Source organism: Panicum virgatum, chromosome 9N (assembly GCF_016808335.1).
Source record: "Panicum virgatum strain AP13 chromosome 9N, P.virgatum_v5, whole genome shotgun sequence".
Lineage (NCBI taxonomy): Eukaryota > Viridiplantae > Streptophyta > Magnoliopsida > Poales > Poaceae > Panicum > Panicum virgatum.
Window position 1 is genome coordinate 43,860,854 of NC_053153.1, and position 24,796 is coordinate 43,885,649.

Below are 24,796 nucleotides of genomic sequence, written 5' to 3' on the forward strand. Positions count from 1 at the left end.
ATGTGGACAAACATGAAAAATACATGCGGATGCACCTAGAAAGAATACGTGGAAGAACCAGGAGAGGACACGTGGTCGTGCGAGAAAACGACACATGCCAAACCTTGGACGCAACACGTGGACTAAGAGAAAATGGACATATGGCAAAACCAGGAAAGGGCACGTGGCTGTATGAGCAAACGACACGTGGCTAAACAACATGGACAAACAGAAAAAAGACATGTGGCAAAACATGGAAAGAACACATGGCTGAACCAGGAAACGACACATGTCACAACCTGAAGGCGACTGTTAGACATGGGGCAACCTGATTGCTCAAAGGTGTGGAATATTGTAGAATAAGGGTTAGCGCATAATGTGTATATGATAACATATTATCCTATTGTAACTACCCAAACAGGAGTAGAACAAGTCGAATAGAAGGAAACTACCCGATAGACGTTGGGAAAGATTCCTTAGGTAGTATTCGACTAGGTTTTCCATGTAACCCTATCCCCACATATTATATAAGGGAGGGCAGAGACCCCCCTCAAAACATATCAATATCTAAGGCAATACAAACAACACACATGACGTAGGGTATTACTCATCTCGCGGTCCGAACCTGTCTAAAGCTTTGTGTTCCTTGTAACATCGGTTTCAGACCTCGGCGAAACCCCTCCTACAACCCTACCAGCTTGGGGTATCCCTAGGTGGGCTTGGCGGCTAAACACCGACAACGACACATGCACTAACAAGAAAAATAACACGTGGACAAATAGAAACACGATTTGTGGCCGAAACAGGAAATGACACGTGGTCAAATAGAATATTGACTAGTGGATAGACCGGAAAAAGACATGTGGACAAATTCTGTTTCGACACTGTTTCTGCAAGCTCTCCGCATATCCGTCCTATTTGCGACACGTGCTACCCGACACATCACCTAACAGCATTGACGGTGCGCCACGTCACCTACCAGCATGGATGGGGATACGTGGATTCAGACGTCCTATGACGTTTTTGCGACACGTCACAGAACCTAAAATGGTTCCGTGAAGAAAGTTTCTTCGTCGTTGAAAAAACAGTTCCGTGACATTATTAGACGTTTCGTCATGGGTGTACAAACTTGACACAACTTCTACAACGAATTGAAAATCGTCATAAATTCAGCACAAAACTTTTCTTACCACGAAATTGACGTTTACAATGACGAAATCCATTCGTCACTGAAGCTATAATTTCCATTAGTATTTTTTGTTATTTGATATTGCTTTAATTATATAAACTTTACTATAAACTAAACGAGCAGTCTTTATGGGATAAATTAATGGTTAAATGAACCGTCTTTGCTGGATAGAGGGAGTATATTCGTGGGCGGATGGAGTACGCCGTATAGGCTCAAAATTAATGTATACTAGTGTGGTACCGAAGGAAATAATTGTATTTGATTCTGCAGACACATCTGACAGGCATGCGAAGTTGCAACACAGAGCCCAATCAAATAAGGGCGTGTGTAGTTCGCGAAATTTTTTAGGTTCGGCTACTATAGCATTTTTGTTTTTATTTGATAATTAGTGTCCAATTATAAATTAATTAAGCTCAAAAGATTCATCTTATCATTTACAGCTAAACTGTGCAATTGGTTATTTTTCTAAACTACGTTTAATACTTCATGCATATGTCAAAAAATTCGATGTGATGGGAAATCTTGTAAATTTTTGGAAACTAAACATGGCCTAATTCTTAATTTTGCGATAACTTGGTCTTTTCTGATGACTCAGAGTAAAGGTGATGAACATTGTACATGCATGCATGCTTTATTACACAATAAATATAATCTAGTGTAGATACTAGATAGTAAGTGTTGACACAAATTCTGCTCCATATCACACGCGCTAGGACGCACAGATGTACTAAATCTACTCACGTGGCTCTTGTGTAGACCGGTGTGAGCAGTTCGAGGACCAGTACGACGACCGCTTCTGGCAGGCAGGCTGCATGCGAAAAAGCAAAAGTAGCTCGATGAGACTTTTCCGGCCTTCACACCACTTTTGCAAATCAGTTCGTTCGAAGTTTGGAAAGGAACTCCAGCATGTTACTATCCGAGCTGCCCCTTTCAGCCATGGCCTTCTTTGCTTTCTGGCTCCAGCTCTGAGCATTCGACCTAAACTGTTTGCTCTTCTCTCCTTCCATCACCTCTGTCACGCACCTCTCCAGCTTCAGCTTCCGAACAATTCCTTCCGCATCGGGTCGCACCCTCACACCGACTCGCCACACGTCCTCAATGTACTTGGCATTCATTGGCTGGTCTGCCCACTGTGGCATCGCCACCATCGGTACACCAGCACCTAGCCCCTCCATAGTTGAGTTCCATCCGCAGTGTGTCACGAAACACCCAATGGCTTGGTGCTCCAGCACATCCAACTGCGGGCTCCATGTCACTATAAGGCCTCTTTCCTTCACCCTCTCGGTGAAGCATATAGGCACCTTTGAAGTTTCGGAGGCCCTGACAACCCACAAGAAGGCCTTGCCACTGTTGTAGAGCCCCTCGGCCACCTCAGCCATCTGATCCGAGCATAGGATGACAAGGCTGCCAAAGGAGACATATACGACGGACTGCACATGCCTCTCGTCGAGCCAAGCCTTGCATTCAGCCGTCATCGGGGTGTGCAGGTGGAAGCCATAGCTTATGTCGTTGGCGAGGCGGTTATCGAGGTATGCCGACGGCACGGTTGGGCCAACCGTCATGGCACCCCACGTTACCGCCATGTACTCCGCTTCCTGTAAATTTTTCAACATGCCATGAGTCACCGTAACCAAGATTCCGAACTCCAAACAAAATACTCCATCTAGTTGGGTTGTTTTGGTTTTTTTGGGTATATAGATTAATTTTGCTATGGACATAGATACATGCTATATATGTCAATACATAGCAAAAATTACATACTACTATTTAAATCTCTAGTACAGAGAAGCTCAATTGTTCCGCTTGAGAACCCCTTTTAGTTCTAGTTTCCTAACCGGGACAACAAGTCCGGGATAAAAGAAAGGGACCTTTTGTCCCTGTCTTGCGTGTAGGCTCTTTACGACCCCATCTATGTAGCACACGTGACTCAAGAGGGAGTATATTTCTTTTAAACTAATACGTCAAGGGCTCTTTAGTCCCTATTGGTAGCTCCAACCGGGACTAGGACCTCTAGTCATGTTAGATTTGAACCTCCAAACCAAAATTAAATGGTCTACATAATGTAGACTACATTTAGTCTTGGTTGGTGTTATCAACCAGAACTAAAATGATGATTTTTAGTCCTGGATGGTAGTTCCCATCGGGATTAAAGCCCCCCCCCTGCCCTCTAGCAACTGGACCCAAGACGAATGCCTAGACTAGTCCCGGATCCAAATATGGCCGGAACAAATGTAAAGAACCAAATACCCTTTTTGCACTAGTGGTAAATTTATCAAATTAATCTGCGATTTGAAAAGGAGGAAGTAGCAATAAGCGGACTCGATTACCTCGGCCTGCAGCTCGTGGAAGGAGTTGATGAGAACGTGATCTGCCAACTCGAGCGCCTGGCACTGCTTCAGCATCAGGTCGCGGTAGACTATGTGGCTGTCCGGGTCGCTCAGGTCCTTCGGGAGATCTGCCAATCCGAGCGTCACCGGCACTCCAGGGAGCTCCGGCGGAGCATCCCTCACCGGCAGGGTCAGCTGCCTCGCCCATGCGTGCGCGTACGCCAAAGTCACCGCGCATGGATGGGTGAAGAATGCCGCGCAGGCTACGCCGTGCCGCCGCGCCACGCGCGGCACCCACACCAGGAGCGTGTCGTACACCACGGCGCGCACGGGCCGGCCCCTCGCCGTCTCGGCACGGAGGAGCTCACCAAGGGACTCGGAACCGGCCGACTCAAGGCGCGCCAGGTAGCCACGCTCGTCGCCTACCTCGTCGTAGCCACGGCGGTCGCAGCCGTCGGAGAAGGCGACGACGTGGACCGCGCCGGGCTGCGGCTGCTTGCCTGAGCCGAGGACGTAGCGGGTCACGGCCAGAGTGCTTCGGACGCCGCTGCGGGCAGCGAGCCGCTTCCCGAACTGAAGCAGCGGGTTGATGTGGCCCTGGGTCGGGTACGAGACTAGGAGCACGTGAACACTCTGATCTGACTCCGAGCTTGTCATTGCTCACTGCGCTGGCTGTGCTGTTGCTCTCGGCGAGTGGTAAACCTGGTTGTATTTATAGCCTTATAAAGGATCCATCGTGGAATCATCTCAAGAGGGCATAGCCCCTAGGAAATACTATCCTTGACTTTGGTCAGGAAGGCGTGTGAGATATTTGTTTTAAGATACGGTGGGATAGACGTAGGGGTAATAGAATGTTTTAATTTTTTTAGGCTAGAGAATCTAAGAGCTCGGCTATAAAAAAATCAGACTCTAATTTTATATAATTTTGAACTAAAAATATTAAGAACTAAGTTGGACTGTGAAAATAATATTAGGATCATGACCTATTACCACTCCTAGATATATGTCTTGGGTCGCGGCCGGTGCGCTGACTGTTGGGTTGTCTCAAACGGCAGTAATCCACTAGAGGGTTTCCCCTTCCGGGCATTATCTCTTCCTTTAGGTATAAAAATGGGATATATATGACTTTGGGTCGCGCGGGGCCGGTGCGTGACGTTTAGGTTGTCTCAAACGCTAGGAATCCACTAGTGGGTTGGCCCCTTTCGGGTATTATATCTTCTGTTCATAATTAGGTGCTTATGTGTTGGCGTGATCTTCCGGCCACGCGTTGCTTTGTACTAAAAGTTTCTTATTCTTTTAATATAATGATGCGTAATTCTTCTGCATATTCGAGAAAAAAATATTTATTTTAAGAAAGTCTTGTGAGGTAATCCAGTAAACGTGCCTAGTTGTCAATGAGTACACATCACCTTTGAGTTTAGAAGTAGCACAGCCGGACCTCGCAAGGAGCGGGTTTTCTCGGCACCCGCATGCACAACGGAAATGGCTCCGGCTCAATAGAAGCCGCTCCGCCCGTAGTTCTGCCTCCAGGGCTGGTGTGGTGGGGGCGGGAGCTTGAGTGGAAGCTACACCAAACGCGATAAAAGGAATTAATAATAGCCAGTTTGGTTGGCTACTAAAAATATAGGCATGCTAAAATATAGGCAAGTCAATCTTTCACGTTTTTTGAATCGAATCATGAGTGCTAAAATTTTTAGGTTTGCCTGCATTTTGCCATGCCCACATTTTAGTTGCCAACCAAGCATTGCCTTATGTGTTATATTTATAAACTAACCCACAAAATATTACTACTACCAATAGAATATAAACAAATTAGAGAGAGCACTAATTAGCTGTAGCCTGAATTTGTCCAGCATTTTCTTGCACCTATGTCTATTAAAGTTATTAACCCGAACCGGATTATTACGGAACGATGGACCCAAAATATTCTTGGTTTTTACTTGACAACGAGCATATGAGACATGAGCTGACAAACCGGCCAGCGACTAGAGATCGGTGCAAGATTACTGTTCAGTTGTCTGTACGCATACAGAATTCGAATTGAGTGCGCGTGAAGCACAGAAAAGTTTGCAGTGATTGCTTCATTGCTTGCTCGCTCGAACATCGATATGGATTTGTCCTGGCGTGCAACAATCCCATATGGCGAATATACCCCTTCCCCCTAGGTCATGATTCAAGGACCCTGCTCGCACCTAGTTTTCTTTATCCTGTTTAGTTGGCTCTAGTAAGCGTCCGTATACTAAGGCAGCCTTTAGTGGGCTATAGTATCCGTCACATCGAATTTTCGAACACATGCATAGAATATTAAATATAGTTAAAAAAATAATTAATTACACAATTTAACTGATAAGGACGAGACGAACCTGTCGGTGTTGACCGCCAAGCCTGCTCAGGAATACCCTTAGCAGTAAGGTTTATAGGTAGGGATCGACGGCTCTGGAACTCGATGGTGCAACGAACACAAAGATTTAGATAGGTTCGGGCCGCGAGTTGCGTAATACTCTATGTCCTGTGTGGTTGTTTGTATTGCTTTAGGTGTTGATGATTGATTGGAGGGGGTCCCTGACCGCCTATATATATCCGGGGGGATAGAGTTACATGGAAAGTCCTAACCGAGTACAGTTGGAGTCCTACTATAACAAGATCGGGTAGTTTTCTTTGTACCGCAGCTAGTTCTATGCCTATTCGGATAGTTACAAAAGAGGTAAGGTAGATCCATGAACTATCCCTTACTCTAGAACATTCTATGCCTACAAGCAGTCCCGCTGCCCCGGGTCTGACAAGCCCCCGAGCTCTTCGTAGCCAAGTCTTGCAGGCGTCGAGTACTTGGCTGGGCATCTTCGAGTACTTCAAGTAGTCTGAACGTCCTTCTAGTTGCTTCTGGGTCTTCCTTCAGGTACGTCGAGTAGTCCACCAAGTACTTCCGGTTGCTCCGAGGCTGTGAGGTGCTCCAACCCTGAAATCTTGATCATATATGATGCGCGAAGTACTCGCGCTCCATATGGAGTAGCCCCCGAGCCTTAGGTTGAATCGTAGAATCAGGCTGAGGGTCACTTCAGTCTTTTTCCCTTATTATTTTCCAAAAAATTTGAAAAATAAATCTCTGATGCACATATCCCGCAGCCGCCGAGTCTTAAATCAAAATCCCTTATTCTGCGAGTAGCCCCCGAGCAAAGATTTAGAATTAAGGATTTAAGACATGGCATCAGATTTTATTCTTCAGAATATTTGCAGGATTCATCAGATCCGGTATACGAAAAGACTTCTTTTTCGGGTATAAAATCCCAGAAAAATGATACGATTGGATACGCCACACTGATTGCACTATGAAATAACTTCAGCAATAATACCCGGGATGTTCGGCTCTTTACTGTATGCTTCACGTGGGATTTTATTATATGGAGAATCTGCATTATTACGTCCTTGAATGCGTCCGTGAATGCTGCCACTGTAGCGTCACGGGTTGTCCTCCAGTAATGTCCCTTGTGGTTATAAAATGTGGGAGAGAGCCCCTTGCCAGAAGCACCATCATTTAGAAGTCATGGCTTGCATTTGGTGTTCTTGCTCTCGCCCTCCTGAAATTTATATAGTCCTTTTCCAGCAAAAGATGTTAGAAGAGAACATGCGAGTGACAAGAGAAGTCCCTGCTACCTCATCCTGTCACTCCCATGCTCTCATTGGATCCATTTTGGACATCATGTCCTTGCATATTTCAATGAGGCAGGTTCTCTATGGACTAGTTGTATCTTATTGTATCACATCCTTGGGGTTGCCTGTTTCTGGGTGCCCAAGAACTGACATCTCTGGTGAGGAGACTTAATCTTGTCACAATGTATTCAGGGAGAAAAAGAAATTTCTCCGCAAGATGCTATAAGAGATCTTGCAAGACGATTACTGTAATCTGCCTTCAAACTCTTGGAATTTTTCTCCCAGAATAAGAGTATCATTATTCCCTTGATGGGAATAACAAGTTTGTACTTTGTCATGACCTCGGGCCGATCTAGCTGCAGCAGGCGTCGACTAGAAGCTCCAAGAGATCCAGGCGGTGTGCATGTAGGTCCGAGTCATTGTAAAGCTAGTTAGGAAAGAAGTACTTGAGTTGTAATATCGAGTAGTTGTACTGAGTCGAGTACTTTCCTTTCTCCTGGAATGTAATCCCAGTAAAATTGAGTAGTTGACAAGGGATGTGAGTATTTTCTTTTTCCAGAATGTAATCTTAGAAAAAAGGAATGTCTCAGAAAATCCTATGTTTTGCATGATTGGCAACGGTCTGTTGGCCTTTCGAGTTTTTACCATGTTGCCACCGCCATTATAAAATGAAACGGTAACTAGGTTTTACCCCACCGGCCGCCATTCATTTTTACTGCTTAGATCTGTTCTTGCCCTCAAGCCCCCAGATCTAAAGTTCTTGCCCTTTCTTGCCTCCCATTCTTACTTAGAGTTTCCATCAGTGTATGCACGTGAAGCGCTCTGTTGATTTCCGGATGGCACCGAAGAAATCGAGCAAAGGAAATGGTGCGGCTGCGGAGCCAACCCGTGCGGAGGGATGGATGGCAAGTAAGTGCTCTAAATCCGACCTTGGATCCGTAGTTTCTGCTGGTCATCTGCCGGAGAAATCTGTCATCCAATGGCATTCTGCCTTGGGTGAGGATCGTCCGTATGAGAATACGGGCGAAATCGTTGCTTTTACTTCTTATTTGGAACGAGGATTGGGGTTTCCTTGTTTATTTTTCTTCTCTGGGCTCCTGCGTTATTACAGGATCCAGCTTCATCACTTGACCCCCAATTTGTTTGTTCATATTTCTATCTTCGTGCATTTGTGCGAAGCTTTTCTGGGTATCGAGCCCCATTTTGAACTCTTTCGATTCCTTTTCCACCTCAAACTGCAGCCAGATTCCTACATTTTAGATGTAGTAGGAGGTGCGGGTCTTCAACTTAGACAGAGGAAGGATAGAGTTTATATCCCCTATAGTCTTAGTAATAAAATAATCGAATGGAAACCCAAGTGATTCTTTGTCGAGAACCAATGGGAGAGCGTCCCAATGATTACTCCAGGCCCTCCAATTTAGTGGCCTGAGTGGAACAAGAAACCAGTCGACGAGAGTCAGCTTCCTGAACTACTCGCACGGATTGCCGATCTTAGGCAAAAGAATGTGACTGGAGAAGTAATCATGTTCGACTGGATGAAGAGAAGGATCTAGCCTCTGCAGGCTCAGGAAACGCTTGGTTTCGAGTATCAGGGAACAACTGACTCATCAAGATACTCGAAGGAAGAGATCTCGGATGAGGAAGTGTTTAGTCGAGTACAGCAACTACTCAGGGATGTAAAGAAAATTCCCGTTGTTCCTGATACGTTTTCTGTTGCGAGTCCTCCGAAGCAGGTACTTCATAAGAGTAGTCGATATGTAGTAATCGAGTACTTTACCTTAGCGTGAATCTGATAGAATTTGCTTTCTATAGGAGGATGTAGAGTGTTTTAAAAGTAGTCCTCCACTGCCAGGCATTTATTCGACCTTTCCATGCGCTCTTATGCTGTTAACCAAGTTGCAGCATATTCATATGAAATTTTATGTAAACAGTACTATTGTCTAACCTTGGTTGTGCAGATGAGGAGGCAGGTGAGGACAGGAGTGACAGGGAGCACTACCCCACTCCAAGTACTGATACCCAAACCGGGCATCCGAGGGGTGCACGGTCGGCGGTGAGGAAGTGTCGCAGCTCCTCACAAACTACTAGCAATAGGTAAGTGGCTAGTTTATTTGCAGAGTACTTTCGTCTTCGATTTACTGGTTTTGATTTGATTTTTGCCTTTTTAAGTCCAGCGGCTAAGATGCCACGGACTTCAGCATCTGGGGATGATGCTGTGGTGGGACAAAATGTCCCTTCCACCACAGTGGACCCATCAAAGGGGACTGGAACTACTCTACTGGCGAGTAGTTCCAATGTAGATATTGCCAGAGATACGAGCAAGCAGGCCGTCATTGTGAGGCCGTCCCGAAAATTGGGCGTGCAGATGCTTGCCTTCAAAAGGGCTCCTAGGTAAGTTCCTTTAAAACTTGTAATTGTAGGTTTAGCCTGTGTATCGAGTAGCTAATTCATCTTTTCAGTGACACACTCCTGTGGGGAGGAGGTGGGACTGAGGACTCAGCCCCTAAATCAGGAGTGGAGAAGTCCCTGGGTACTCCAGAGATGAGTGCTCGTGAGACTGAAGATATGGTGGATTCCATGCTTCGGGATTCTCCATTGCCTGATACTGAGAGGAGCGATTAAAGGCTCCCAGAGGGAGGTGGGAACGACAAGCTTCCGGAGGAGGAAGATGGCGAGAAGCTTCCTGGGGGAGGCGACAAGAAGCAGCCTGAAGAGACCCCTACAAGTATGCTTACAAAGCCATTATACTAAGAAAGTATTATTTCTTTGCTCTTAATTTGATTAAGTAGCGATTTTTTCCTCTAGATTCCCAAAATCTTGGGGATACTGTGGGGGTGATTCAAGATGCGCCAAAAAGGGCGAGTTCTGTTGTGCAGGCGAGTACTTCCCAGGTCTCATCGGGAAGTGTCTTGCCGCAAGAAAAGTTGAAGCTTGCATTCAAGCTACTGGGGGTAAGTAGTCGAATATTTCGAGTACTTATGTATAGATCGAGTAGTATGCACTGATCCTTTGTTATTTGCTTTCCTAATAGGAAGTGTTGGGGCAAGAGGGTAGCCAAGTCCAAGATGGTTCGGAGCTGAATGCTCTGAGGGAGCAGGTAAAAACGCTCTCGTCCGAGAAGGCTGCCCTCCAGGAGAAGCTTAAAAAGCTCTCCAAGGCCAAGAAAGGTTAGTCTTTTAGCATATATGATGCAGTTGACTAGTTGTTCCGCCCGGTGTTTATAAGGTTTTCCTTTGATTCGAGTACACAACTTGTACAAAATCTTTAAAGATTGAGGAAAGCTTGGTACTAGATCTAAAGATTCTTATGTACCGAAACGCAGATGAAATAGAGAAGCTCAAGAAGATCAAGGAGGACTCTGGCCGGGAGGCCGTGACAGTTCTTCAACAACTGAAGGACCTGTCAGCACTCGGCACTCGATGCAGCAGGAACTTGTGGAGCTGAGGAGTGTGAGGGATGCTGCCCAAGAAATTGCAGAGATTATGGAGATCCCGGAGGGGAATGAGGACGAACCGCTCACATTGGCGGGGAAGCTTCGAAAAGTACCTGAATGTTTCGAAAGGTACGTCTCCACAACCACTCGACAGTACGTGGGGCATGTACTCGGGTTGGTGAAATCTTACTGGCCAAGCACACGTCTTGATGCACTTGGGAAGGGTGTCAAAGCTGATTGTACTGAAGAACAATTCAGTCAGTATTTGGAAGAAACTTCCATGGTGTCCAACCAGATAGTGGAGTCCCTGAGCAAGCCTGAGTCTCCTTGAACTTTGTTTGTAATTTGTTTGAGTTGGCGTATAGGCCGCAAGTACTTTTGAATAAATGTTGAATATTTGTGTAATATCAAGTACTTGTTTTATGATAGGATTGTGGAATCCTTTGATGTGTCGAGTAATTGTACTTGAGTTTTGGCGGCATCGCGCCTACTCAGTCGTGATAGTAGATATGAAGAATTGTATCTGTAGGTGCCTTAAGAGGCAAAGCATTCTCGAATAGGATCGAGTTATGTGGTTCTGATCAGAACTCTAGTGCTGACCGATTAGGATTGAATCCCGCATGATTAACCAAGTGGGAAAAGCACTAGGATCGTAAGCCGTAGCTTAGTCCAAATTTCTTTGTGAAAAGAAATGCTTCATTAGAGCGGTGCTCTTATGGACTCAAATATCCTATTGAATGAGGGAGAGCTCTTATCGAGTATTTGTAAGTTTTAGGAGCTTAAGATGTTCTTTGATAGATATGTGAATAGGAGACTCTCGACAACTACTCAGAGTACTAAGGAAAACAGAACTCGTTTTGTATCTCAAGCAAGCGAGTAATACCCGTCAAGTACTCGAGGCAAAAAGGATTCCGTAGTTGAAAGTTTCCTTGGTAGTCTAAGCAAGCAGGAGACTCGTGTCCACTTATTTTAGAGTATCAAGAACTTTATTCGTGCTCCTTGAGGGATTTTCACAGTTGACCAGTTAGGATAGACCCCGCTTGGTCATCCAGGTAGCATACAACTTTTTTATGAAAATATCCCAGACTACTCGATCCAACGAGTAGCATGTCTTATACCAGGACTGGGTTGATTTCTAAAATAGAACTGTTAGGATAAACTCCGTCGAGTTATCCAAGACGTAAATATTTTAGAAATATCCAACACTTACTCGAGCAAGGCGAGTAAGGTGTCCTACCAAAGGACTGGAGTAGTTTAGACAACAGGTCTGTTAGGGTGAACCTCGTCAGTTACCCAAGATGAAAATGTCAAAAAAACATCCAAAACCTACTCGAGCCAGTGAGTAGGGTGTTCTTAACCTAAGAACTGGAGGAATCCTTAAGACAAGTCTGTTAGGTATGAACCCCGTCGGGTTATCCAAGACGAAAATGTCAAAAAGATATCCAAAATCTACTCAAGCAAGCGAGTAGGGTGTCCTAACCAAGGACTGGAGTAACTCTTAGGACAAGTCTGTTAGGTATGAACCCCGTCGGGTTATCCAAGACGAAAATGTCGGAAGAGTATCCAAAACCTACTCAAGCCAGCGAGTAGGGTGTCCTTAACCAAGGACAGGAGTAATCCTTAAGGCAAGTCTGTTAGGTATGAGCCCCGTTGGGTTATACAAGACGAAAATGCCGAAGGGATATCAAAAACCTACTCGAGCCAGCGAGTAGGGTGTCCTAACCAAGGACTAGAGTAATTCTTAGGACAAGTCTATTAGGCAAGAACCCCGTCGGGTCATCCAAAATGAAAATGTCGTAAGAATACTCAGGGTAATCGGTAAAAACTACTCAATTGCTGCTCCAGTGCTGAGCGCAGCTTTGAGAGTAGTGTTTATAATGGGGTACTTGCCATATGAACGAGAGCCAAGTAGTCGATTTGCGAAGGAAATCAACTTTTATTTTGGATTTGCCGAAATTACAGTAATTGTAAAATGACAAACTCTGACTCTTAAGACCTACCCCTTGCCCGCTAGACGTGTGCAATGGTTTACATAACTGAATAAAACTATTCGAGGGTAAAACTAGTCGATACGGTAGTTGACTAGATTTTAGGTAGAGTCTCTTTTAGGAGGGGTGCCCCGAGAGCCTTGCAGAGTGAGTCGCACTCAAAGATCGTGTGAGAGCTCTTCGGGTGGATGATGCACTTGCGTTGTAGAGTCTTGTTGATCCTGTCTCTGCCACGAGATGTTTCTCCATGATGCGAGGTGGGCGGTTTACCTTGGGAACGGGTGCTTGCTGGCTTGTACTTCTTGAAGGGTGAAGAGGCCTGTGCTGGGATGCGATAGTTAGAAGAGGGGCTATAAGTCTCTATTTCCTCGTGTTCCTTTCTCCTTGAGATGATGACGTTGTGTGCGTCACGGCCAATGTTGATTATGTTGCGGAGGTCGCAGTTGGAGTAGTCGTAGTTGTCGCCTTGATGTTCCTGCTGCCTGTTGGCGAGGCGCTGGCACCTGAGCGCCCTCTTCTGGTTAAGCAGGCGACGACGCTCGTAAAGATTTTCTGCTGGTTTCTGCTCTTCCAATTGCACAGTAACTGTTACTGCTGGAGGAGGTGCAGGCGGATCTTGCTTGGTTGTAGCTTTGGCTTCTATGACCGTGGGCGGAGTAGTCTCCATGTTGTCGGAGAGATACTTGTTGAAATCATCAGAATTGTAGTCGTCGAGGTTGAGACGCTCTGTGGGGTCATCCTTAGGTTCGTGGACCTCAGAGATGCGAACCGTGAGGATTTCATGGCAAAGATCTTGAACTTCTTGGTCTTGTTTGCTCGAGGACGGATCTAGTGGAGTGCTCTGCTGGAAGGGTAGATCTGTTGGCTGAGAGCCGGAGGCGTTAGGATCTTTTGTCTTCAGGTGCACTGTCCGTCCTTGTGGTGTTGCATATGCGACCAAGTTTGGGAGGGAGTCCTGGTCGGACTTGGAATTCTTAGTCGAGTTGGACTCGACTTGTTTAATGTACTGGATTAGGTCATCCAGCTCATCCTCCGGGTTGGGAGAGTACTCGGAGTCGAAATCGGTTAGTCCACCGATTTTGGAGTATGTGTGCTTTGGGTGAGCAAGAAGTGGGATGCCCATCTCTACGCGGAGGGCGTTCTCATTCATCCAATGCAGCCATGATTGCGTGGGAGTTAGTCCTTTAGGCTCCTTAATCCAAGGCTTGTCGAAAATCGACTTGCTGGATTGTTCTGGGGCTTTGGGTTTTCCCTTTTTGAGTTTGGCCAGTTCCCAAAGGGAGTCAGCATGGTGGGGGGGGGGGATTGGCCATAGCATCCATGAACAAGTCGACGTTATCTGATTAGTCTTCGAGATCATCGAATGGTTCAAAGTTATCGAAACCGTTCATGAACTGATCAAAGTCCTGATCGAAAGAGGACTTGGGGGTGCCAGTTGTTTTAGGAATCTTACTGTGAGCAGGTTTCAGTGAAGGGTTCCAAGGTTTCCTAGAGATAGACGGTCCCATCTGAACAAGCCGGGGGTTTGTCTCACCAGATCCCTCGTAGATTCCTCCCCCCGGTTTCTGCTTCATGTTTTGTAGAGTGCCTTCAGCCATCCTAATGCAGTCGGTGAGTTTGGAATTTACTCGATCGATCCTTGAAAGTATATCACCTGACCGTTCCTTTGGTGGGTTCAATGCTTCTGGGTTCTGCCATGTTGTAGATGAGCCAAGGGTGGATTCTGCAAGTTTGATGCAGCCCTCAATTGATCGTGAAACTCGATTTACTCCATCGAGTAGTTCTGTTTTGTTGATCCTTGTGCATTTGATCATCTTGAGACAAGTCAAGTATTTTCTAAGGGTTTCGGAAAAGTAAGGATTTTCGGGATCAGAGTTTGTATCGGACTCGGCTAACTCGAGAACTCGAGTTGGAGTCGACACATTTTCTGCGTTATCCGAACCGAGTTCGAGTAGAACTCTTTTTTCATCGAGATCCGCGGTCTCGCGGACGTCGGCGAGTTGGGGAGTGATTTTCGGTTTAGGCACGTTGGGCGTGACAAGGTTGCTGGAGAAGCCGCCCGATCCGTCAGCCGTGCATGCCCAGGAACCGAAAACAAGGGTTTTGCCCTCGGGCACGTTGTTGGCGTTGCTTGATCCGGCCATCGAATTCGTAGTAAGGTTTACCGCGAAGCCTGCTCAGGGATACCCTTAGCAGTAAGGTTTGTAGGTAGGGATCGACTGATCTGAAACTCGATGGTGCAAGGAACACAAAGATTTAGACAGGTTCGGGCCGCGAGTTGCGTAATACCCTACGTCCTGTGTGGTTGTTTGTATTGCCTTAGGTGTAGATGATTGATTGGAGGGGATCCCTGCCCGCCCTTATATATCCGGGGGGACAGTCTTAGCCGAGACAGTTGGAGTCCTACTACAACAAGATCGGGTAGTTTCCTTTGTACCGCAGCTAGTTCTATGCCTATTCGGGTAGTTACAAGAGAGGTAAGGTACATCCATGAACTATCCCTTATTCTAGAACATTCTATGCCTACAAGCTGTCCCGCTGCCCCGGGTCTGACAGAGTAATCTCTGTAGTTAGTCAGTTAGGATGAATCCCGTCGGATTACCCAAATAGAAAAAACTTTGTAGATATATCCATAAACTACTCGAGCAAGCATGTAGGGTGTCCTGGCCAAGGATTGGAGTAATTTTTAAGATAGATCTATTAGGATGAACCCCATCGGGTTACCCAAGATGAAACCATCTCAAAAATATCCAAAATCTACTCGGGCCAGCAAGTAGAGTGTCTATCATGTAGACTGGAGTAACTACTAAGATTGACCGGTTAGGGTGAACCCCGTTGGGTTACCCTAGAAGGACAAATTTTAGTAGTATCCATAACATACTCAAGCAAGCGAGTAGTTTTGCCTTTAACACAAGGCTGGAGTTCCTTATAGTTGACCTGTTAGGATGAACTCCGTCGAGTTACCCAAATTGGACAAACTAGTAAAGGTATCCATAGACCTTCTCGAGCCAGCGAGTAGGTTGTGTCCATCATATTGAGGACGAGGATGTATAGTTATCCCAGTGGAAAAATTCTGTAAGCTATTCCGATTAGGTTATCCAGGTCGGTATGAATCTGTGGAGATTATCCTAGTTGGAAAAACCTATTTAAAGAGAAGTCCAATATGATGCTGTCAGGTTGAAAACTGCCTTTAATGTAGTCGAACGGTTAATGGAAACCCTTGATTTTATTAAAGAGATCAACTGACATCACCATGTATCTTGGATCAAGGATAAAATCTACACAAGTGCTCGATGTTCCAGGAATTGGGCACCTCATCACCGTCTGCATCAGTAATTCTGTATGATCCGGGTCTTGTAACCTTAGACACGATGAAAGGCCCCTCCCATCTGGAATTTAACTTGTGCAATCCTGTTTCGTCTTGAATCCTTCGTAGGACTAGATCTCCTATACTGAAAGATCTTTGCTGGACGTTGGTCATGGTAGTGTCTGACTCCTTGAAGATATCTAGCCGATTGGGTCAAAGCATTAATCCTGGCTTCTTCGACTGAATCCAACTCAAGTTGTCGAGCTTCATCTGCTTTTCCTTCTTGATAGGCTTCTATTCTTGGAGATTTCTACATGATATCTGCATGTAGTATAGCCTCTGACCCATAGGTGAGGAAGAAGGGAGACTGTCCAGTTGCCTTGCTAGGCTGTGTTCGCAGCCCCCATACCACATGGGGTAGTTCTTGGATCCACTTGCCACCTTTCTTAGAGTTGGCGCCGTAGAGTCTCTTCTTCAAGCCGTCGAGTACCAAGCCATTGATACGCTCTACTTGACCATTTGCTCGAGGGTGAGCCACTGAAGCATACTTGACTTCTATGCTAGAATTGTCGCATAAATCCCAGAAGGACTGCGATGTAAAGTTAGAGCCAAGATCTGTGATGATGGTGTGAGGAAATCCAAACCGGTGTATGATGTCAGAGATGAAATCCACTGCTCTATCTGATGAGATCTTGACAATGGGTTTGTACTCGATCCACTTGGTAAACTTGTCAACTGCTACCAGCACATGATTAAATCCTCCTAGAGCTACGGTTAGAGGTTCGATCATGTCCAGACTCCAACAGGCGAACGGCCATGACAGAGGGATTGTTATCAGATTGTGTGCTGGGACGTGAGTCTTCCTGCCGAAAAATTGGCAACCGGGGCATCGTCTGACAAGGTCTTCTGCATTTGATACAGCTGTTGGCCAGAAAAACCCTGATTTGTAAGCCTTGCTGACGATTGTTCGTGATGCGGCATGATTGCCGCAGACTCCTTCATGTATCTCCCTAAGGATGTCTTTGCCTTCTTCAAGGGTAACACATTTCATTAGGATGTCGGAGGCAGAGCGCTTATATAGGTTGTTGCCAACGAGAACGAAACACTTGCTTCGCCTAATAATGCGAGCAGCTTCAGCGCTCTTGGCATCAATGTGTGGTGGAAGCTTGAACTCCTTGATGAAGTCGATGAACTGAATCCGCCAGTCTTCTTCGATCATTAGCACTTCTCCGACTGTGGTCGGGGCCTCCTCGTCAGTAGCTTATTGACTTTGTACCTTGACTGATGGATGGTGTAGTTCATGAACAAAGACTCCAGGTGGAACAACTGCTCGAGTAGATTCAAGTTTGGATAGGACATCAGCTCCCATGTTGTTGTCATGGTGTACGTGGTGGATTTCCAATCCTGAGAACTTGTTCTCGAGCTTTCTGATTTCTTCAACGTATGCGTCCATTGTGTCCTTGTTGATATCCCATTCTTTATTTACTTGCTGGACGACGAGTAGAGAATCGCCGTAGACAATTAGTCGCTTGATGCCAAGAGAAATTGCTAGGCGAAGCCTGTGTAGCAGTGCCTCATATTCTGCTTCATTGTTTGCTAAGAGAACAGGATTTGGAATACATACTTCAATTGTTCTCCCTTGGGGGAGATGAACAGAACTCCCGCGCCGTCTCTGTCGAGCTTGAGTGAGCAATCAATGTACATGACCCAATGCTCTGGAATGTTTTGAGGTGCTGGGATTTGATTTTCCCACCATTCAGCTAGGAAATCGACTAGTGCTTGTGACTTGATTGCTGTTCTTGGCTTGAAGTTGATTTCCATGGCTCCCAGTTCAACTACCCACTTTGAGATTCGTCCGGAGGCATCCCGATTGTGGAGTGTATCCGCCAATGGGAAGTTAGTTATTATTGAGATCTTGTTCTCGTCAAAATAGTGTCGAAGCTTCCTGGAGGTGATTAGAATTCCATACAAAACTTTCTAAATTGATGGATATCTAAGTTTTGATTCAGAGAGTACTTTGCTGATGAAGTAGACTAGTCTCTGGACGCCATAAGCGTGTCCTTCCTCCGAACGTTCGACTACTATCGCCATACTAACTACATGAGTAGTCGCAGCAATGTAGAGGAGTAATTCCTCGCCTGGTAGTGGAGCTGTAAGAATTGGCAGTGACTGAATGTGATTTCTAAGGCTCTCTAGTGCTTCCTTGGCTTCTGTAGTCCACTCAAATTTGTCTTGTTGTTTGAGGAGCTTGAAGACGGGTAGGCCCCGTACGCCAAACCTGGACAAGAACCGGTTAAAGGCTGCCATGCAGCCTGTAAGCTTCTAGATGTCCTTGATGGTAGCTGGAGCATCCATAGCCATTATGACATTGATCTTCTCTAGATTAGCCTCAATTGCTCGATTGCTGACAATGAATCCGAGTAGTTTTCCAGAGGGTACGCCGAAGACACACTTGGTTGGGTTGAGTTTCCATCGGAACTTTCAGAGGCTGTTGAGGGTTTCTTCAAGGTTAGCGATGAATTGATCCTGGGTCTTGGTTTTGACGATGACATCGTCAACATAGGCTTCAAATTGCGATGTAGCTGATCAGCAAAGCACAACTATATCGCGCGCTGGTAAGTGGCACCCACGTTCTTCAACCTGAAGGAAGTTGATGAGCTCGAGTTCCTATTTTTCTTCCAAGGAAGCTCCGATGATTGCGGTTTTGGAGTCATCTCCCTCTTGTAGCTGAATAGTCTTGGTGCCTACGTCACCGGTTGGCTTAACCGATGACTGGCTTGGCTACTTGGAGGGCATTGAGTCCTTGTTGAGAGAGAGTTCCTTGGCGGCAGCAAGTATTTCGCTGACAGAGCTAGGAACTTGAATTGTGGCAGCATAATCTATTGCTTCCTTGTCACACTCGAAGGACTTAAGGAGGTCTCCTCGCAGGGAAAGTACTCCTGTATTGCCCGGCATCTTGAGGAGCAGGTACACATAATGTGGTACTGCCATGAACTTGGCCAGCGCGGGTCTTCCAAGTATGGCATGGTAGGAAGATTCGAAGTCGGCTACTTCGAACTTGATGTACTCTGTCCAGAAGTTTTGTTCTGTACCAAATGTGACCGGAAGGGTGACCGAGCCAATTGGTGTAGAAGAGTTTCCGGGAACGATGCCGTAAAAAGGGGCCTTGCTTGGAGTGAACAGAATCATGTAGTTGAGGCCCATCTTAGCCAGTGTACTTGCAAAGATCAAGTTGAGCCCGCTTTCGCCGTCATTGAGTACTCGAGTAAGCTTGGATCCTTGGCCAACTGGATCGAGTACTAGCGGGAACTTTCCTTGTTTGTAGAAGCTAGTCCATTGATCCTCCCTGGAGAAGGTGATGGGGACCTCGCTGTATTTTAGTGGTCTCTGAATTGCTGGCTCAACTGAAAGAAATTCTCTGAGTAGCAGCTTCTGGGCCCGCTTGGAGAAGCTAGGATCTCCTCCAAATATGATGTTGATGATGTTTTGTTGCTGTTGGAACCCATCAGGGTCTTTCATGTCGTCTTCGTTATCCTGGTTCTGCTTTTTCTTAGGAACATCTGGCGGTGTCGACTGGAAGGATTTGCACAGGATCGTGCACTCCCACATCGAGTGGTTGCTTTTGGGGTGGATTGGGCACCTCTTGTTGTGAAGGATCTTGTCGAACTGATCCTGCGGCTTTTCATTCTTCTTACCACGCGGAGTACAATCCATAGTACCGACAATGTCGTCAGGCTTGTGCTTGCACGCAGGATCCCGCTGGTTGCTGGGCCCTCCACGGTCGTTGTGACGCTTCCCGTTGTTATCGTTGTTACGGTGCGGGAAGCGGCTGCGCTCTTGCTCCTCTTCGTCTTCCCAGCGCTGCATCATGCCACATAGCTCTACTACCGTTTTGGGGTGGTTACTATTGGAAATATGCCCTAGAGACAATCATATTTCCTTGTATTCATGATTAATTAAGTGTTCCTTGAATATTCATGGATGACAACTTGTATTGATTAATGCTTATGTGAAGAATTTATGAAACTTTTTACTTGTATGAATATTCTAAAGTGTTCCTAGTCGGAGTTCATGTGAGGATACACATGAATATTAGACTAGCACATATATTAGTTGATTGACTACGTTTCACAAGTCATGGACATGGGGATGTCAAACTAATAATGTGGGCTCATGTGAGACATGAGACTGAACTGACCCAACACGAGATGATGACTTCTCATTCCACAATATGTACACTGTGTCCTAAGACCTGAGATCTTCGTATGTACTCAAGATGTGAATCGACTTAATTAGAAGCCATCAAACGCTACACTATAACTGGGTAGTTATAAAGGTAGCTTTCGGGTCTGTCAAGAAGCATGCTGTGAGACATAGTCGGTCAAGATGGGATTTGCTCCTCTCTACAAGAGAGAGATATCTCTGGGCCCCTCGAGTGATTCGGATCAAGAAATGCATGGCCATGCTGGGGTTAAAAGTTAACCAAGGATTCCGAATCACAGGATCGAGAAAGAGTGGTCGGCTTCAAACTAGACCAAATATCGTGAGGCAAAGGGAACAGCATGTATAAAATTGGGACGGCCCGACAGATATGATTCGCGCGTGCTTAGGAGTTGACACGTCTTGCTAGAGACCGCAATCAACTATTGGCTAGTAGAAGTACTGGGCCATGTCTATTCACGCATGAGCCCATAGGGTCACACACTTAAGATTCAGAAGCCTAATGAGGATGAGATCCAAATTAGACTGGGCTTAGATGCACTAATGGGTTTCAGTGGGCCCATTAGGTGATGCCGAAGGTGGGGCCCATGGCGCCCAAGGTGGGGCCCATAGGAGCCCACCAAAGGGGGCGCCTCTAGGGCTATATAAGCAGAAGGGAGAGGTGGGGGCGCCCACCCCTTGAAACCGTATCCGCCCCCTCCTCCCTGCTTTGCTTCCTCGTGCATCTAGCCCTAATTCGTTCTCACAGATCTAGCAATCTGAAGTGCGAAGCTTCTTCCCGTACGTGTGGACTTCGTGGAGGTGCTGCGCTTGCTGCACAAGGACGAGCCGTTCGTGAGGAGGTTCACGCAACTGCACTGCCGTCTTCCATCTGCACTACACCGACGCGCTACAGAAGTTCCACAACCGCGCATCTAGTAGTAATCACGTGATCTATAACTACAGTAATCCTGGTTTATGTGGTAGAATTTTTTTTGTATTTGCTACACCATATTCCTACAGTTACGTCCGAAGTCGCGGTAGAGAGACTGGACAGTAATGCCACTCTGGAAGTAGTTGATGACGTCGTCGTCCGCGACGTTGGGGATGGTGGCTCTTGTGTCGAAGAAGCGCTTGGCATAGAATCTAATGGATTCGCCTTGCTCCTGCTTGCACATAGACAAGGCGTGTCGAGTAGCTAATCGATGTAAGGACCCTTGGAAGTTGTCGATGATGGCCTTCTTGACGTCCTCCCACGAGTGTATGGACTCACGCGCTAAGCTGTCGAGCCACGTCAGAGGTGCGGGCTCTAGGGCCATCGGAAAGTAGAGGACCTTGGTGTTGGTGTCTCCTCCTGCAACACTAACAGCGGTCGAATATAAACGTAACCATTGAGCAGGGTCTTGCTTACCGTCGTACTTCTGGATATTAATTGTATTGAAATCCTTCGGGTACTTGACGTTGTCAAAGACGCTGCTAAGGGCTAGGAAGCGATTGGAATTGTCTGCAAGATGTGCTCTGCGCCTTGCGTTGATGATGTCCCGTGCATCCATTATGGAATCGGCTACTTCCTCCCTGTTTTGATTGCGATTGTTGTTGCGATTTGGTTGAGGCCCAGGAGCTTGGTTTGCTGGTGGTTGGCCACCCCTGGGGCGATGGATGCTTGCGACTTCGTGATCCTCTTGGTTTTTTGGTTTTGCTGCTCCGGCTGTTGTTGACGGTGATGACCTACGGGGGTAAGGCTTGCTTGAGGTATGACTGTTGCAGTGGCCCTCGACCGGGTGCCATGAAGCGAGGACAAAGGGTTTTGTCTCTCGAGTTGTTCGATAGCATTTTTTGTGAGGTGTATGACGCGCTCCATCTCCGGGTTTTGAGGTATCTGCATGAATCGCAGGGTTGCTTCTGTCATCGCGGCGATAGGAGTAGTGAAGACTGGATCCTCGACGTTGTTGAATTTGTTATTGAGGTTGTGCGGGGGAAGATGAGAGCGCTCAGCAGCTCGAGCCCTGCGTTCTCCTTTACGTTGATTTCTTGCCCTGCGAGCTGTGCGGTTAGCTTCATCCTCATCTTGTGGGGCATCTTGGGTCAGATTGTCTTCTGAAATCTGATCCAAGGCCTGTTAGGGTCATGATGACTAGGAGCATCTCCACCTTGTTGGTTGATCATAGAAACCAGACGTTCGGGGGAGAAAATTTCTAGATCTGATTCGTAATCAGCTAGCATAGTTTCCCCAGACCCAGTCTTAGTTTCGAGGGGAGTACCGTGTTGGAACGGTGTTGACGGCCATAAGTTCAAATTCCAGCCGTCAACTTCTCGGGAATAACACGAGCTTTATACTATATTCCATTCATATTTTATTTAGTTCTAACGAGTTCCACAAGTTTTGGATGAGTTTTGATTTCAGGTGAACATCTACCAAAAATGGGCAAAATTGGGCGAAAACCCAGGCCGACCGGCCTCTCCCAGGCTGGCCGGCCTGGCACCACTAAGGACACAGTCCCAGCTTCGATCCAGTGGCAATGTGGCACAACCATGATGCCCTGAGTCGAGGATTGGGTCTCGGTTTGATTGGATGGATCGGAAGGCTTGCACAAAGAACAAAAGGCCCAAAACTCAGTACCAACTTGGGTCCAGGGCAGCGATCCACCACCGAGGCAAGATCACCAGAACGCAGAGGGAACGTCGGTGCAATGGAAGGCCGAGTTGGGCTAGAGGGAGGCTGGCCGGCCTCCCCTAGGCTGGCCGGCCTACAACTGTCAGCGTTCGGGCAACGCAACGACTCCGACCTCAGGAAGCAATCCAGGACGTCCGTGCAAAGGCGATGGCCAGATGGCCGTACCCCCAGGCCGGCCGGCCTGGGGGAGGCCGGCCGGCCCCACCTTGTTGTGTCTCGCCCCCGGCTTCGCGTGGAAGACTAGCACACCGACCTTACCTGCTTGCAACTGACGCTATGGGGATTAACCGCCAGTAACCGACCCTGGAAGGCTATAAATAGAACCACCATCCATCACTTCAACACACACCATTGGAGCTCTTCTCTCTTCACTTGTACTTTCTAGAGTAGATTACTAGCTTTGGAGTTAGAGTCGAGTTGAGCTTGCTCGGGACTCCAGAGTCGTCGGAAGTCTGGTATAGCTCTTGTATCTTTCTTTTCACTTTATCAATATAAGTTATCTTCATTATTTTTCTGAGTCAGCTTTACTTTCTGCTGTCTTTTATTTACTCGAGTCTGAGTGTTCAACTCGTGCGTAGAAGTTTTCCTTTAGCTTAGACTAAGTTATCTTTCTTAGTGATCGGGATCTTATCTTACGGGTTTTCTCGCCCGAACTAGAGTATCTCAAGTTAGTGCTCTAGGTTGAGGGGGGTTTCTCTCGAAGACCTCGAGAGAAATTATAACACCGAGTGCAAACGTGGTGTCTGACTTTAGTGTTAGCTAGAAAGTGTGTTCCACCCCACAGAACCGTTGTGGTAGTCGGTAGGTGGTGACAGCCCTATCCGTCCTTTGTAGTCCACGACATTCGGGTGTTTTCATAGTAGTAGTGCAAGTTGCCATTGGACTCCCCTCTCATCCCTTTCTGAAGTCCTTCCTCTTCCAGCCGCCGAAGTAAGCTCTGCTTTCCCGAGAACTAGTTAGGTGTTTAGTCTAATATAGAGAGGCTAGCTCGATAGTTCAGAAGTGTATCGGGTGTCTTATCTCGCTCGTTGTCCTCCCAGCTGCTACCTCTCTAAGGAGTTGAACCTCCGTGTGTCACTTGGTCATCGTCTGGCCATTTATCTCACTTATCTATCTGGCTTACCCCCGTCTAGTTAGCTGGACGAATAAGCTAGTACAGTTATCATTTGATTTACAATACTCTTTATCATAGTCCTTCCCTGAGGAAAAATACAATACCCTGGAATACTCTAAGGTGAAGTGCTACAGCGGTGATTATGTGCGCTTGCAGAATATCTATTCTATCGGGCATAAGAAACGCCAACAAATGGGAGATCATCAATGCTGGCAACCTCTCGAAGGTTATCGAGTAGTTCTGCGAGTGCATGATCCTGGCAGGACTTGAGTTGAATTCTTGCCAGCATATTGGTGATGAAGTACAGGTTGTCGTGAGACGACTCGACTGGATCTGGGTATACGTCGAAAACAGGTGCTGCCTGGCAAGCGGTGACTGAGTGGTTTTCGATGTAGGGAAGATGATCCAAGCTGTTTTCATATATGGATCTGATCATCTGTTTGTAAGCAGATGATGCGTTGTGCAACCCAAAGACGGGTTGAGCAAGAGGAGTCTCAATCCGAGTAGAATTCGGGTTGAGATCAATCTAAGTCCGAGTGGAACTCGAGTTGTCTTTGAGTTTCATCTCGATCTGCTTGGCGAGGTCGGGAAGCAGCATGATGCCATGATCGCTTGATCCGGCGAGTTTGTTGGAGCTTTCCGACGTGGTTGCCTTCAGCCTGGGGGGATTGGTTAGGTGACTATCAAAGCCGTCCGAACCGTTGGCGACACAGACCCACGAGCCGAAGACGAAGGTGGTGCCTTGAGGAGGCGCCACGGTGCTGAAAGCGAAAGTGGCAATGAAACTCGCCGACTCCCCAACCTGGCGCGCCAGCTGTCGGTGTTTACCGCCAAACCTGCTCAGGGATACCCTTAGTAGTAAGGTTTGTAGGTAGAGATCGACTGCTCTAGAATTCGATAGTGCAAGAAACACAAAGATTTAGACAGGTTTGCGCCG

General features: G+C 46.7%; 1 protein-coding gene across 1 annotated transcript; it reads right to left on the bottom strand.

The window, feature by feature from the left end:
* Nucleotides 1-1,771: 1,771 nt before the first annotated feature.
* Nucleotides 1,772-4,179, bottom strand: LOC120687513 (UDP-glucosyltransferase UGT13248-like). Its single transcript, XM_039969526.1, has 2 exons — nucleotides 3,496-4,179; nucleotides 1,772-2,763 (listed from the first exon to the last, which is right to left on the bottom strand). The coding sequence occupies exons 1-2, from the start codon at nucleotides 4,150-4,152 to the stop codon at nucleotides 2,041-2,043; spliced, it is 1,380 nt and encodes a 459-aa protein (XP_039825460.1). The 5' UTR covers nucleotides 4,153-4,179; the 3' UTR covers nucleotides 1,772-2,040.
* Between the last annotated feature and the right edge of the window lie 20,617 nt (nucleotides 4,180-24,796).